The 14566-nt window shown below is 43.5% G+C and overlaps 1 protein-coding gene across 1 annotated transcript in view; it reads right to left on the minus strand.

The window, feature by feature from the left end:
- Positions 1-3388: 3388 nt before the first annotated feature.
- LOC144605284 (semaphorin-3D-like) overlaps positions 3389-14566 on the minus strand; it is a 65032-nt gene continuing 53854 nt past the window's right edge. The window contains exons 12-17 of the mRNA XM_078420387.1: positions 14229-14317; positions 13418-13459; positions 10752-10909; positions 8289-8353; positions 7076-7215; positions 3389-4767 (exon numbers count right to left, since the gene is read on the minus strand). Of these exons, the coding sequence (XP_078276513.1) occupies positions 4393-4767; positions 7076-7215; positions 8289-8353; positions 10752-10909; positions 13418-13459; positions 14229-14317 (869 nt within the window). The 3' untranslated portion in view covers positions 3389-4392. The remainder of the gene's footprint in view (positions 4768-7075; positions 7216-8288; positions 8354-10751; positions 10910-13417; positions 13460-14228; positions 14318-14566) is intronic.

Below are 14566 nucleotides of genomic sequence, written 5' to 3' on the forward strand. Positions count from 1 at the left end.
GAATGTGTCCAAAACAACGGAAGGTGAACGCTTACCGCGCTTAACTCCGGTGTGCCAGGCGCGGCAATCAACAACGAGGCGTCGTGTCCCTGCATAGTCGGTGATCGTCCAGATCACGTCGGGGTCACCAATATGGCGAGTCCGAAAACTTGTTGGTTGTAGAAGAAGTTTATTGCAGCCGCAATATTCGAATACAGAGTTAAACAACAAGGTAAAGGACAACCATCAAAAACTTACTGTCTTCTTCGAAGACTTCGCCGAACTGAACATTTCGGGCGCCAAAAGCCACATGACCACGCTGGCCAATCAGCGATGTCGCTCCCTGGACCAATCCCCATGGTCGCGTTCACACGTGACCTCTCTGGCCAATCTGAGGGTTCGACGACCTGGACCATTCTCTATGGTCGCTACAGCACCACACATCTCCATTGTTGGTCAGCATGGGCAAGTTGGGCCGAAGGGGCTGTTTCCATGCTGTATGACTCTATGGTTCTAAACTTTCCCCCTCTCACCTTGTAGCTGTGGCCTCTAGTGTGACGTAATATAAGTCATTTAATTAATGGGATGATTTAATAGAGTGGTCACTAAAGAATGATTCCAGTTTTTAATCGTTTTTAATTTTTTAGAGAATTACAAAACATCACTGATTAACATATAGTATAAGAAAATAACTGCAGATGCTGGTACAAATCGAAAGTATTTATTCACAAAATGCTGGAGTAACTCAGCAGGTCAGGCAGCATCTCGGGAGAGAAGGAATGGGTGACGTTTCGGGTCGAGTCCCTTCTTCAGACACATCACTGATTAACATTACTCATTCCTGTTATTAAAGCATGTTTTAGTAATCATCATTTTACCTCGACAAACAAGACTTTAGTTTTACAATCAAGTTCAAAACAATATGTTGCATTCTTGTGTGGTTATAGATGACCCAACTTCTGATCTCTCTTCTGGAGCAATTCGTTTCACATCTATCACATTTTTATTTAAAATAAATTCAAATATATCAAAGTAAACTAAAGTTAAATTGATGGAAGATAAAACGCCATTTTATAAAGCAACACTAAATTGGAAAAGCATTTCTAAAGCAAGCCACTTCGATACCATGTCCATAGTTGATGGTGTCTCTTTTCAACCCTTCTTCTCCCTAATCCCATCTGGCAGAAGGTACAGAAGCTTGAAAGCGCACACCATCGGACTCAGGAACAGCTTCTTCCCCTTGTTATCGAGCTTCTGGACAGTCCTTCGATAAGCTCGGATACTGTCCGATTCAATTCTACCCCATTGCAGACATTGGACTTTGCCTCTGAAACTGGTGCGCTACGATGCTGAAAATTAAATATGGAATTCTGTATCTTGCCCTTTGCTCTACCTATTGTACATGATCTGACGATTGTGTTTATATAAGGTATATCTGATCTGTTTGGATACCATACAAAACAAGGCTTTTCACTGTACCTCACTGCATGTGACAAACCTAAACCTATATTTATGTCAATTCTTTGAGCTAATAAGCTGATGCTGCATAGTCTTTGTGTTGTTTCTCAAAGGACGTACACGCCACTGGAGATAAATGGGTCTATTGTGGATAGGGTGAGCAGTTTCAAATACTTGGGAGTCCGCATCGCAGAGGATCTGACGTGGGCAACGCACATTGCCGCACTGGTGGGTAAGGCTAAGCAGCGCCTTTACCACCTTAGACAACTGAGGAAATTCAGAGTGCGCTGAGGATCCTTCATTGCTTCTACTCTGGGGCTGTAGAGAGCATCCTGTCCGGCAACATTACAGTCTGGTTTGGGAACAGCTCTTCCCAGGACAGGATGGCCCTGCAGAGAGTAGTGCGTTCGGCAGAACGCACCATGGGAACTGCACTCGTCCCCCTGCAGGACCTATACATCAGGAGGTGCAGATCCAGAGCAAGCAAGATCATGAGGGACCCCTGCCACCCCAGTAACGGACTGTTCCAGATGCTACGGTCAGGCAAACGCCTCCGCTGTCACGCTGTGAAAACGGAGAGGATGAGACGGAGCTTCTTCCCACAGGCCATCAGGACTGTCAACTTTGATAACCCCAGAGACTAAATTTTTGTCGACACTTTTTGTGCTATGTTTAGTAACTTATTAACTTTATTTATATGCTGTAACTGTAATTCTTTTTGTGCACAACCCGCAGGCATTGCCACTTTCATTTCACTGCACATCGAGTATGTGTATGTGACAAATAAATTTGACTTGACTTGACTTGACTTGAAATGGTCACTCTCTTCATTTTATGACCTCCAGGTTCAAGAACAGCTTCTTTCCAGCAGCCATCAGGTTCTTGAACATTGCACAATGCTAACCTCAGCAAATGTGATCTTCTATGGACAGTATCTTTGCTTGCACTACCGATTTAATTTTTTGCACTATTATAGTTACCTAGTAATATTTTTATTAGTTTATTGTATTTTGGATTATTACATATTTATCTGTGGGTTAAGCCTTAATGAGCCAGTTAAGTTGCAGCAAGTAAGAATTTCTTGTTTTGGTGTTGGTACATATGACAATTAAACACTCTTGACTCTTGATTCATTTTTCTTTCTCCCATTCCCAATCTTGGATTAATTTTATATGCATCTGATTTACAATTCCCCTTAATTCTTCCTAAATCACACACCAGGACAGTGGTAGAGTTGCTGCCTTACAGGGTCAGAGGCCCGAGTTCGATCCTGACTATGGATGCTGTCTGTACAGTTTTTACGTTTCCCCTGTGACTACGTGGGGTTTCTCCAGGTGCTCTGGTTTCCACCCACATTCCAGAGACGTGCAAGTTTATAGGTTAATTGGCTTTTGAAAATTGTCCGTAGTATGTAGGATAGAATTAGTGTAAGGGTGATTGCTGGTCAGCGCGGACTCGACGGGCCGAAGGGCCTGTTTCCGCGCTATATCTCTAAAACCACTTTTGGGGAAGATTCTTTCATCTGACTGGTTGACAAGCCTTGCCATTGTGTAATCCGTTCATATGTGACACAGTGCCATATGGACAGCAAACTGCAATGAATCAGTCACCAATTCTGGACAAATTTCACTCAAAAGCCCCCAAGAGCTTGTCTGTATGTTAATTGACCATCTGTAAATAACCCCTGATGTATAGGGAGTGAATACTGAAGTTGGATAACATAGAGCTGGCGTGAACGGGTGATCGATGGTTGGCATGGTCTCAGTGGGCTGAAAGGCCTGTTTCTATGCTATATCTCTAAACTAAATTTCATGTGTCATTTCAGCAAAGTGCAGTACATTGCATATTTTTTTGCCACTGGCAATGCATTCTGTTCATTTCCATTCTGTCAAGTCGCACATTAGAAATGTTATTTGTAGCCCAGATGGAACATAGATTACAAACACCATGCATTCTGAGATTAATAGACCAAAATGGAAGTCATTACCATATTGCACAATGAGATCCATTTACCCGAAGACTCAAGAGGTTTGAGAAGTCTTCAAACATTTAATTCCCAAGCTAGGGCGGCACGGTAGCGCAGCGGTAGAGTTGCTGCTTTACAGCGAATGCAGCGCCGGAGACTCAGGTTCGATCCTGACTACGGGTGCTGCACTGTAAGGAGTTTGTACGTTCTCCCCGTGACCTGCGTGGGTTTTCTCCGAGATCTTCGGTTTCCTCCCACACTCCAAAGATGTACAGGTATGTAGGTTAATTGGCTGGGTAAATGTAAAAATTGTCCCTAGTGGGTGTAGGATAGTGTTAATGTACGGGGATCACTGGGCGGCACGGACTTGGAGGGCCGAAAAGGCCTGTTTCCGGCTGTAGATATATGATATGATATGATATGATACATTATAAAATTGCCTACATCTTAATATTTCCTTTCAGAGCAATTTTCCTTTCAGAAACGTGATCCTCTCGAATGGAGTCCGCACTATATAATATCTCTTGTTACATTTTTCAACCTGTGAGGTAACACTTCATCCTGGGACACTTGTTCAGAGTTCACAACATGCCACAAAGTGTTGGAGGGACTCAGTAGGTCAGGCAGCATCTCTGGAGAGAAGGGTCCCGACTTGAACCCCTGAAGATTATTTAATGAAAGATGAGCAGGAAACTTTCCAATTTTATGATTGGATAGAGTCATAGAGTCACAGAGTCACAGAATGAGTCACAGAGTCACAGAATGAGTCACAGAATGAGTCACAGAGTCATGGAGATATGCATAGTCATAGAGTCATGGACTCCATGGACTCCATGGCTTGATTCCAGGCACACACAGTTCCTTGTGTGTCTGTTTCACACAGTGCTAGATTGTGTATCCATTTCTTTGATACAATGACAGAGGTTATACAGGCACTGTTGCATCTCCATGTAAAAGGACCCACACAGCATCCGATATCTCTCCGACCTCTAATACCGTTTGAACTCCTGTGCTTTTCTCCATTTTGCCGCAGTCTTGCTACTTTGTCCTCGTTTCCCCTTACGCCACACTTGCTGGCAATATTCCCTCACAGTGATGCCCGGTTGATTCAGAAGCTGCAGGAAGTCCTTGTAACGTATTCTCGTCCTGTTCCGGGTGTCTTTGCCCTTCCCGTCGCTGTGCGATTTCGGTTTCGGCGGGGCAGCCATGAAGTTACTCAGAATAACATTGAGGTGAAACTTGGTAATGACTTGGGTGAAAGTGTTATCTACGGCTCGGCAGTAGTAAATCCCAGCATCGTCCTCCTGCAAATCACGGAGGAGAAGCCCCAGCCTGGTTTTGATGATTCTGGAAGTATAGTTTATCTAAAATTAAAATTAAAATGAGACAAGTTTAGCTTAGTTTGTTATTGTCACATGTACTGAGGTGCAGTGAAAAGTTTTTTGTTGCGTGCTATCCAGTCAGCGTAAAGACTATACATGGTTACAATCAAGCCGTTCACAGTGTATAGATACAGAATAAAGGGAATAACATTTAGTGCAAGACAAAGTACAGTAAAGTCCAATTAAAAATAGTCCGAGAGTCTTCAATGAGGTGGATGGTAGTTCAAGACTACTCTCGAATTGGTGATACAATGGTTCAGTTGCCTGATGACAGCAGGGAAGAAATTGTACCTGAATCTGGAGGTGTGCAATTTCACACTTCTGTACCTCTTTGCCTGATGGGAAAGGGGGGAAGAGGGAGTGAGACTTGTCCTTGATTATACTGCTGGCCTTGGCAGTATGCAGTGTAGATGGAGTAAATAGAAGGGAGGTTGCATGTCCACAACTCTCTGCAATTTCTTGTGGTCTTGGATGGAGTTGTTCCCAAACCGTGCTGTGACACATCCCGATAAAATGCTTTCTACTGTATATCTGTAGTAGTTGGTGAGAGCCCTTGGGGACATGGAAGTAGAGGCGTTGGAGTGCTTTCTTGGTATGTTGATAAGTTGATATCGAGCAGTGTATTCCTGTACTTCCTTTAAAATGCCTTAACTGTGCAGCATTGGCATGCGATCGGTGGATGTAGGTAAGGAGGGGTGTATTGGTGGATGGAGCAAGGTGGGAGAGAGAGGGGGGTAACAGAGGGGGGGTAACAACCGGGGTTGGGACGCAATTGGTGGTGACCAAAGGTTGCAGATGATGGAATCTGATGGGGCAGGAAGGCGGGGTATGGAACCAAACAAGAGAGGTGGGGTGGGAAGATGGGGGCAGGGTGGGGAAGTGGGGTACTGTAACTTTATTATCTATTACCTATTTTGCCATTGTGACGATGATCAAAATATAATTTATTTTTCAGCAATTAACAGGCCAAATATCAGAATAAAACTATGCAGGAAGGAACTGCAGATGCTGATTTATACCAAAGATAGACACAAAATGTTGGAGTAACTCAGCGGGACAGGCAGCATCTCTGGAGAGAAGGAATGGGTGACGTTGCGGGTTGAAACACTTGGTCTCCATCAGAATAAAACTGCTGATGCATTGACTTTACATTGGGTTTTAGAGCACCCGGAGAAAACCTACATGGTCACAGGGAGAACATACAAACTCCATACAGACAGCACCCACAGTCAGGATTGAACCCGATTCACTGGCGGTGTAAGGCAGCAGCTCTACCCCTGCGCCACTGTGCCGCCCTATTATCTTCCTGTGACAAGTTGCCATGATAGTATAATATTAGTTTCAGAGGAGATGACAGCAAATATATATTTTGTTATTGATAATCTGGTCCAAACTTAGAGGGCATAGGTTTACGGTGAGGAGGGAAAGATTTAATAAAGACCTCAGGAGCAAGTATTTTCACACAGTACGGCTGGGTAAATGGAACGAGCTGCCAGAGGAAGTAGGTAAAAGAGGTGGGTAAAATAATAATATTTAAAAGACATTTGGATTAGGTACATGGAGAGAGGTACATGGATGTGGACAAAATGAATGCAAATGGGACGAGCTCAGGTGGACATCTTGGTCATCATGGATGAGTTAGGCTGAAGAGCCTGTTTCTCCAAGTCTCTGACTCCATGTCCCCATGTCTCCATGTTCACTTGTCCCCATGTTCCCATGTCCCCATGTCTCCGTCCCCATGTTCCCTTGTCCCCATGACTCCATGTCTCCATGTCCCCATTTCTCCATGTCCCCATGTCCCCATGTCCCCATTTCTCCATGTCTCCATGTTCCCATGTCTCCATGTTCCCATGTCTCCATGTTCCCATGTCCCCTGGTCTCCATGTCCCCATGTCCCCATGTCTCCATGTCTCCATGTTCCAATGTCCCCATGTCCCCATGTCCCCATGTCTCCATGTTCCAATGTCCCCATGTCTCCATGTTCCCATGTCCCCATGTCCCCATGTCCCCATGTCCCCATGTCCCCATGTCTCCATGTCTCCATGTTCCAATGTCCCCATGTTCCCATGTCCCCATGTCCCCATGTCCCCATGTCTCCATGTCCCCATGTCCCCATGTCTCCATGTCTCCATGTCTCCTTGTCTCCATGTCTCTATGTCTCCATGTCTCCATGACGATGACCCTAAGACTATGACTATGTCTCTAGTGACTATGTAAAATTGGAAGGTTTCCTCTACATCTTTCATTGAATGATCTTCAGGCTTTGGAATGGAACGTTCAGACTAATTACCTCCTCCTGCTGACTATCGAACGATCGCTGAACCGACCAAACGACCAACGTTTGTTGTGACCTGGGACTGCACTCCAGGAAAGTGGAGTTGCGCTGAACGCCAAAAATTAACTTCTTCTCGTGCAGCACCTTTGTTGCATCTGCGGAACAGGGAATTTGAATGTTAACATTTGGAAAGCAAAAGTATTGTAATCGTTTCCTACTGGCAAACATTGAAGAAGGTAGAAGGAATTCAAGGATAAATGATTTCCATGCACCATGGGGTCATGAAATGTGAACAGCTGCCATAAAATCCTCTCAGGCTGATGTTCCTAACGATTAGCTTTTGCAAGGAATGTTTTAACTGATTCCACACTAAAGCTAGACGTGCACCAATATAATCACAGCCTGTCAAACCGCAGCTATGCTTCTTGATGAAATAAAGTTTGCCTGTCAAATACCTGCACGTATCATTTATTACCTGCAAGCGCACCGTAATTGTTTAAAATTATACATATGTTTTTAAAAACGTAATCAAAAGGATTGAAAGTAAAACACAATTCCTAACTAAAAGCCAGGATCATTTCCAGTGACGATGAAAAAGGGAAAAATAGAATTTATTGAATAGATGAAGGAAAGACACAAAAACATAAAGTATCTCAGTGGGTCAGGCAGCATGAGTGGAGAACTTGGATAGGTGACGTTTCAGGTCAGAGCATTATTGAATAGATGGTTTGATCAACAGTGCAAGAGCATAATTTAGTTTAGTTTTGTTTACAGATATAGTGTGGAAGCAGACCCTTCGGCCCACCAAGTCCGCACCAACCAGCGGTCACCACATATTGACACTATCCTGCACACACTTGGGACAAATTACATTGATACAAACCCAATTAGTCTACAAACCTGTATGTCTTTGGAGTGTGAGAGGAAACCGAAGATTTTGGAGAAAACCCACGCGGTCACGGGGAGAATGTACAAACTCCGTACAGACAGCACCCGTAGTCGGGATTGAACCCAGGTCTCTAGCACTGAAAGTGCTGTAAGGCAGCAACTCTACCGCTGTGCCACCGTGCCGCCCCAATTTGTAATCCTTCACGCCAAATGGTTTAGGTAGGAATGTGTCATCTATGCTAAAGGAAGATCATTGCCATCAAAAACAACTAAAGCATCACCGTCACATAACCATCGAGGCGTAATGAAGCATTTGCTGAATTTAACTTAATCCACTCACAGTCCTCTTGATCCCAACACTGCGTTATTGGATCTCCTGTCTTTACATCTTGACGTCGAGTTTGTCTAACAGAAGAACAGAGAATTAATCTTTGGTTTTAAACAACAGAAAACCAGAGTAATAGAGAGGCAGAACTTGTAAAAAAATCTTGTGGAGACAGGGGCAGGAGGGTAGTCTTCAGTTCCTAGGCTACCACCTCTGGTCATATGCTTAGAAGTGATGGCATGGAGTTTTTAGTTTAGAGGTACAGCGTGGAAACAGGCCCCCCCCCCACCCCCACCCCCCACCCCCACCCCCCACCCCCCCCCCACCCCCCACCCCCCCCCCCACCCCCCACCCCCCCACCCCCCCACCCCCCGAGTCTACACCGGCCAGCAATCACCCGTACACTGGTTCAATCCTACACACGCGGGATAATTTACAAAAGCCAATTAAGTTCTTTGGAGTATAAGAAAATAACTGCAGATGCTGGTACAAATCGATTTATTCACAAAATGCTGGAGTAACTCAGCAGGTCAGGCAGCATCTTGGGAGAGAAGGAATGGGTGACGTTTCGGGTATACTCGACCCGAAACGTCACCCATTCCTTCTCTCCCAAGATGCTGCCTGACCTGCTGAGTTACTCCAGCATTTTGTGAATAAGTTCTTTGGAGTGTGGGAGGAAACCGGAGCACCTGGAGAAAACCCAAGGGAGAACATACAAACCCCTGTACAGACAGCACCCATAGTCAGGATCGAACCCACGTCTCTGGCGCTGTGAGGCAGCAGCTCTACCACTGCGCCACTGTGCCGCCCCGACTAAGGCATGATCACAGCAAGGGAGATGCTATGCCTTTGTTCTTCACCTCATTTTGGGCAGGCAAATTGGCCACTAGTGTGTAGGTGAGTGGTAGGATCTGGAAGAATCAATGGTAACGCGGGGAGAATAAAATCGGACAATTGAAGGGTTCAGGTGATAGTTGGTTGGCAAGAAGATGCTGTGCTGGCAGGTCAGTTTCCACACGGTGTGACTCTGACTCTACTTTCACTTGATAGATCGACTCCATATCAAGGGGACAAAAAGCTGATGCCATCATCTGATAAATTCTTGGTCAATTCAATTGTGGAGTCAAATGCCTTACTTGGACACTGAAAGGAAGGAAGCGGGAATATTTGAGAGTTTCTTTTTTCCTTTAATGCATTTAAATCTATAGTCAGCATCTGTCCACTAACAAGAGATGATGGTGCAGCTTTGACGTTGTCCTGTTTGGAAAGGAGAATGTTTCATCTGCTGTAGCTGACTAGGTCTACTACATTTATTGAGGAGCGAGTTATTTTTCTCTCATGGAAAGGTTGCCACATCAGAGAGGCACAAGGAACTGCTGATGCTGGTTTCCAGAAAGAAGACACAATAAGTCAGGCAGCATCTCTGGAGAACAGGGATAGGTGATGTTTTGTGTCGGGACCCTTCTTAATTCTGAAACGTTACCTATCCATGCCCTTCTCAGATGCTGTCTGACCCGCTCAGTTACTCCAGTACTTTGTGTTTCGTTTTATTTCGTTAACTAGCACCACCTGCAGTTCCTTGTGTCCCCACACCAAGGAAGGTCAGATGTTTAGCTTCTTGATGCTTGAGTTGGCTGGACAATTTCAGCTGACATTGTGTGACCCACCAAAATAACAGAAGTTATCAGATGCGTGCGCACAGCGTCGCCTGAAAAATGGGGTGTAAAGAGAAGACAATGATGGTTCTCTCTGGAGCCCTAACCAACTTTCTCACCATCTCTTCTTTGCAGTTTAGATTGGTGCAATGGTAGAGTTGCTGCCTTGCAGCACCGGAGACCCAGGTTTGATCCTGTCTACGGGTACTGTCTGTTCAAAATTTGTACATTCTCCCCGTGACTGCAAGGCTTTTCTCCGGGTGCTCCGGTTTCCACACACACTCCAAAGATGTGCAGGTTTGTAGGTTAATTAGCTTCCGTAAATTGCACCTAGTGTGTAGAATATAACTAGTGTACGGGGATCGCTGGTCGGCGCGGCTCAGTGGGCCGAAGGGCCTATTTGCACGCTGTCTCTCAAAACCAAACTAAGGTCCAGCATTTATGTCGTTTTCTTTTGATCTCAGTGGTCCAGGTGAGTGGTGGGGGCTGAAGGCGAATGAGAATAGAAAGCATTCTCCGTCGCGACTATACATTCTAGTGCAAGTATATTCCCCTGGTCTGAGTCTGTGTCAAATTTTGAACATTCAAAAGGAATGGATTTATAATTTGTCTGGAATCACAGAGCAAATGCAGCCTGCATGAATGCTTGTCGGATGTTGCTGATAATAAATTTTCCTACTTTACAAACTACTTCATCACAATCAGTATTAATAATTCAGAGAATAAAACTTCCGCAATTACTGAAAACAAAGTGCAGAAAAGATCATCTGGAAAACAACAAAGAGAATTCACAGTTCAAAGCCGAGTTTGATTTACCCCTCACCTTTTCAGTGCTGGCACATATTGGCAACAGGCAGTTCCATTCCATGCACAGTAGGGATCTCTGGCAAGGCAACAATCAGAGCATGTTGCTCCATATGCACCACACCTCTGCAGAGCCAGCTGCACGACACCATCCTTTGACCCAATGTAGATCTGCTTCTATAAGCAACACAGAAAATGCATGTGTATAGTGTCAATGCTACCAACAATTTGAGAGCAGTCCTAAGCTACTATCAGTCTGAAGAAGGGTCTCGACCCGAAACGTCACCCATTCCTTCTCTCCCGAGATGCTGCCTGACCTGCTGAGTTACTCCAGCATTTTGTGAATAAATACCTAAGCTACTATCTACCTGATTGGAGACCCAAAGACTATCTTTGATCGGACCTTACTGGTCTTTACCTTGTACTAAACGTTACTCACAATTTTCCCTTTATCCTGTATCTGTACACTGTGGGTGGCTTGATCGTAATCATGTATTGTCTTTCCACTGACTGGTTAGCACGCAACAAAAGTTTTTCACTGTACCTCGGTACATGTGACAATAAACTAAATTCAAACTAAACTCAAACTCAAACTCAGTTTCTTCCCTACAACCACCAAGCTATTAAACACGACAGCCAAACATATATATGATGTATTACATAAAGATTTAAAGTTATATAATTTTTTATTGTTTATTAGGGTGTTTACAGAGTACTAAGTGAACATATCTGTTGTGCTGCTGCAAGAATTTCATTGTTCTGTTTTGGGGCATATTAAAATAAAACAATCATCACTCTTGTGCGTAGAAAGGAACTGCAGATGCTGGTTTATACCGAAGATAGACACAGAATGCTGGATTAACTCAACGGTTCAGGCAGCATCTCTGAAGAAATAGGATGAGTGACATTTCTGGTCGGGACCCTTCTTCTGACTGAAAGTAGAGGGGAGGGAACTGGAGGCATGTGTATACGTTATGTTAAAGGACATATGTCATTCAGGGCATGCTGTGTAAACATAAATAATCTTTAGAAACTTTCTGCGAAATAACTCCTTAGCTTTGGGGCAGCACAGTGGCTCAACGGGTGAGTTGCTGCCTTACAACGCCAGAGACTCTGGTTCGCTCCTGACTATGGGTGCTGTCTGTATGGAGTTTGTACGTTCTCCCTGTGACAGCGTGGGTTTTCTCCGGGTTCTCCGGTTTCCTCCCACATTCCAAAGGCGTACAGGTTTGTCGGTTAATTGGCTTTGGTAACATTGTAACTTGTCCCTATTGTGTAGGATGGTGCGGGTGTATGGGGAATTACGCTAGTCGGCGCAGACTCGGTGGGCAGAAGGGCCTGTTTCCGTGCTACATCACTAAACTAAACTAAACAATGTGTAGGATAATGCTGGTGTACAGGGTGATTGCTGGTCGGCGTGGACCAAAGGGGCTGTTTCAGCTACATCTCTAAAGTTTAAAGTCTAAAGCTTTGAATTTCTTAAATCATTCTAAAGTGCCTTGTATGGAACCACCAGATGATTCCACCAGGGGTCACCAGTCTGTAACCTAGAGTAGAAACTGTTTCATCATTACAGATTCAAACAGCACTGAAACAGGTCCTTCAAGTTTGTAAGTTAATTGGCCTCTGAAAATTGTCCCTATTGTTCAGGATACAACCAGTGTAGGGGCCTGTTTCCACACTGTATCTCTAAAAACAACCCCCCCCCCCAAAAATAAAACATGAAAATGACGTTTAATCAGCTTAGCTTCATTATCTTTTTTAGTTTTTAGAGAAACAGCAGTGAACCAGGTCCTTCGGCAATCAAGTCTGCACTGACTAATGATCATCGATACACTAGTTCTGTCCTACACACTCGAGGCAATTTATAGAGGCCAATTAACCTGCAAACCTGCAGTTCTTTGGGATGTGGGAGGAAAACAGGGCACCCGGAAGAAACCCACGCGGTCACTGGGAGAAGGTACAAACTCGTACGCACAGCACCCGTAATCGGGAACAAACCCGGTGGTCTCTGGCGCTATAAGGCAGCATCGCTACCACTGCGCCACTGTGCCACCTCTTCATTTCTCCATTTTGGTTCTTCCTTTCTGACTGTATCAGACTGAGAAAGTCTTTTCCTAGCCCTCTGCAGGTGCCAGTCATGAATCAGTTACTTGTAGTGAATAACATGATGAATCCAAATTATTCGTGAGGCTACATTTTGAACTTTGGGTGAGCAAAATGTACTTTTGCAGCAGCTCACTGGCAATATTTCTAATCGTGTTTTGCAAACTATGTAGAAAATCTGGGTTTCTTTTGTAGGCATCGAGGTGCTGGTAATTTAATTAACATGTTTTATTGTTTAAACTCCAGTACTCTTTCGTACCAAAACTAATAATTTGAAATTGAATAATTAAAATTCTAAAAGTTTAGAAATCTTTAAAAAACTTTTTAGAGGTACTGTCACAAAATAACCACTGGCAAAAAACTGTTGATTTATGTGCACTAAATTCACATATAACTACAGTTTTTACAGGGATGACAATAAAAAATATTGTTATGACAATAAAACATTCTTGACTCTTGAGCTTGTAAAACACAATGAGAAACATTTCCTCTTGGCACAGGCGAAAATATATTTTGCACATCCAAGCACAATTCAGTTCCAATGATGGAGTTGTGTCGAGTTATATATAGATTGCTTACCTGCTTTGAAGAAAGTTCCATTGTCAACACTGGAGTTGACGCCTAATAAAATATAAACATTCCAAGTTATTGTATTTTAATAACTCGTTAAAAGAACGAATAGAGTTGCACAAACTTGAAATAAAGCAGCAAATTGTGCGCCAATTAATTCATTGATTGTCTTTTTACTTAATGGTGTTCGAAGGCTGTGACTACTGTTAACTGTTTGATTTTTCAACTTCAACGTTAAAAATATTGTTGGAGATTGCCAGGATTCAAGGGTCTGAGCTATAGGGAGAGGTTGAGTAGGTTGGGACTCTAATCCTTGCAGTGCAGGAGGATGAGGGGTGATCTTATAGAGGTGTATAAAATCATGAAAGGAATAGATCGGGTAGATGCACAGAATATCTTGCCCGTAGTAGGGGAATCAAGAACTAGAGGACAGAGGGTTAAGATGAAGTGGGAAAGATTTGTGTTTCCATATTTTGGAAGAATTTTACCTATAAAAGGAAAGAAAATTTTGTTAATACTCAATAATTAACATGGATACCTTAAATAATGTTCATAAGTTCATAAATTGTAGGAGCAGAATTAAGCCAATCGGCCCATCATCCTCTCTGCCATTCAATCATGGCTCATCTATTTTTACTCTCAACCTCTCCCCATAACCCCCAACACTCTTACTAATAATAACAATACGCTGTAAATATCGAGTTACATAAACATGCTAGTAGATTACATTAATTGAGATGGGGAATTCTCACGAATTAACTCAATTTCAGTCACATAAAAATCTGTTCCTAATCAAATTGTAGAAGATAATATTCCATACCTCAAACACTTGCAATTCTTCCAATACAATTCCTTCTGCATTCAAATTGTCCTTGGTGATACACAAAGCCTTTATTACTGTCCCAACATCTGCAAACACATGAAGACCATGCACTGTGCATATTACATAGAGCTTAGAGCATAGACCAGTATGGCACAGGAAGAGGCTATTCAGCCCACAGTGTCTATATCGAGCATGATACCAATCTAAACAAATCTAGACAATAAACTAAACTAGACTAAACTAAACTTTAAACACAGAGTGAGACAAGATTTGCTCCACCCATCTGGCGGCCACTCTGTGAAGCAACAAACTCGGTCCTGTGAACCTGATACGAA

Source organism: Rhinoraja longicauda, chromosome 24 (assembly GCF_053455715.1).
Source record: "Rhinoraja longicauda isolate Sanriku21f chromosome 24, sRhiLon1.1, whole genome shotgun sequence".
Classification (NCBI taxonomy): domain Eukaryota; kingdom Metazoa; phylum Chordata; class Chondrichthyes; order Rajiformes; family Arhynchobatidae; genus Rhinoraja; species Rhinoraja longicauda.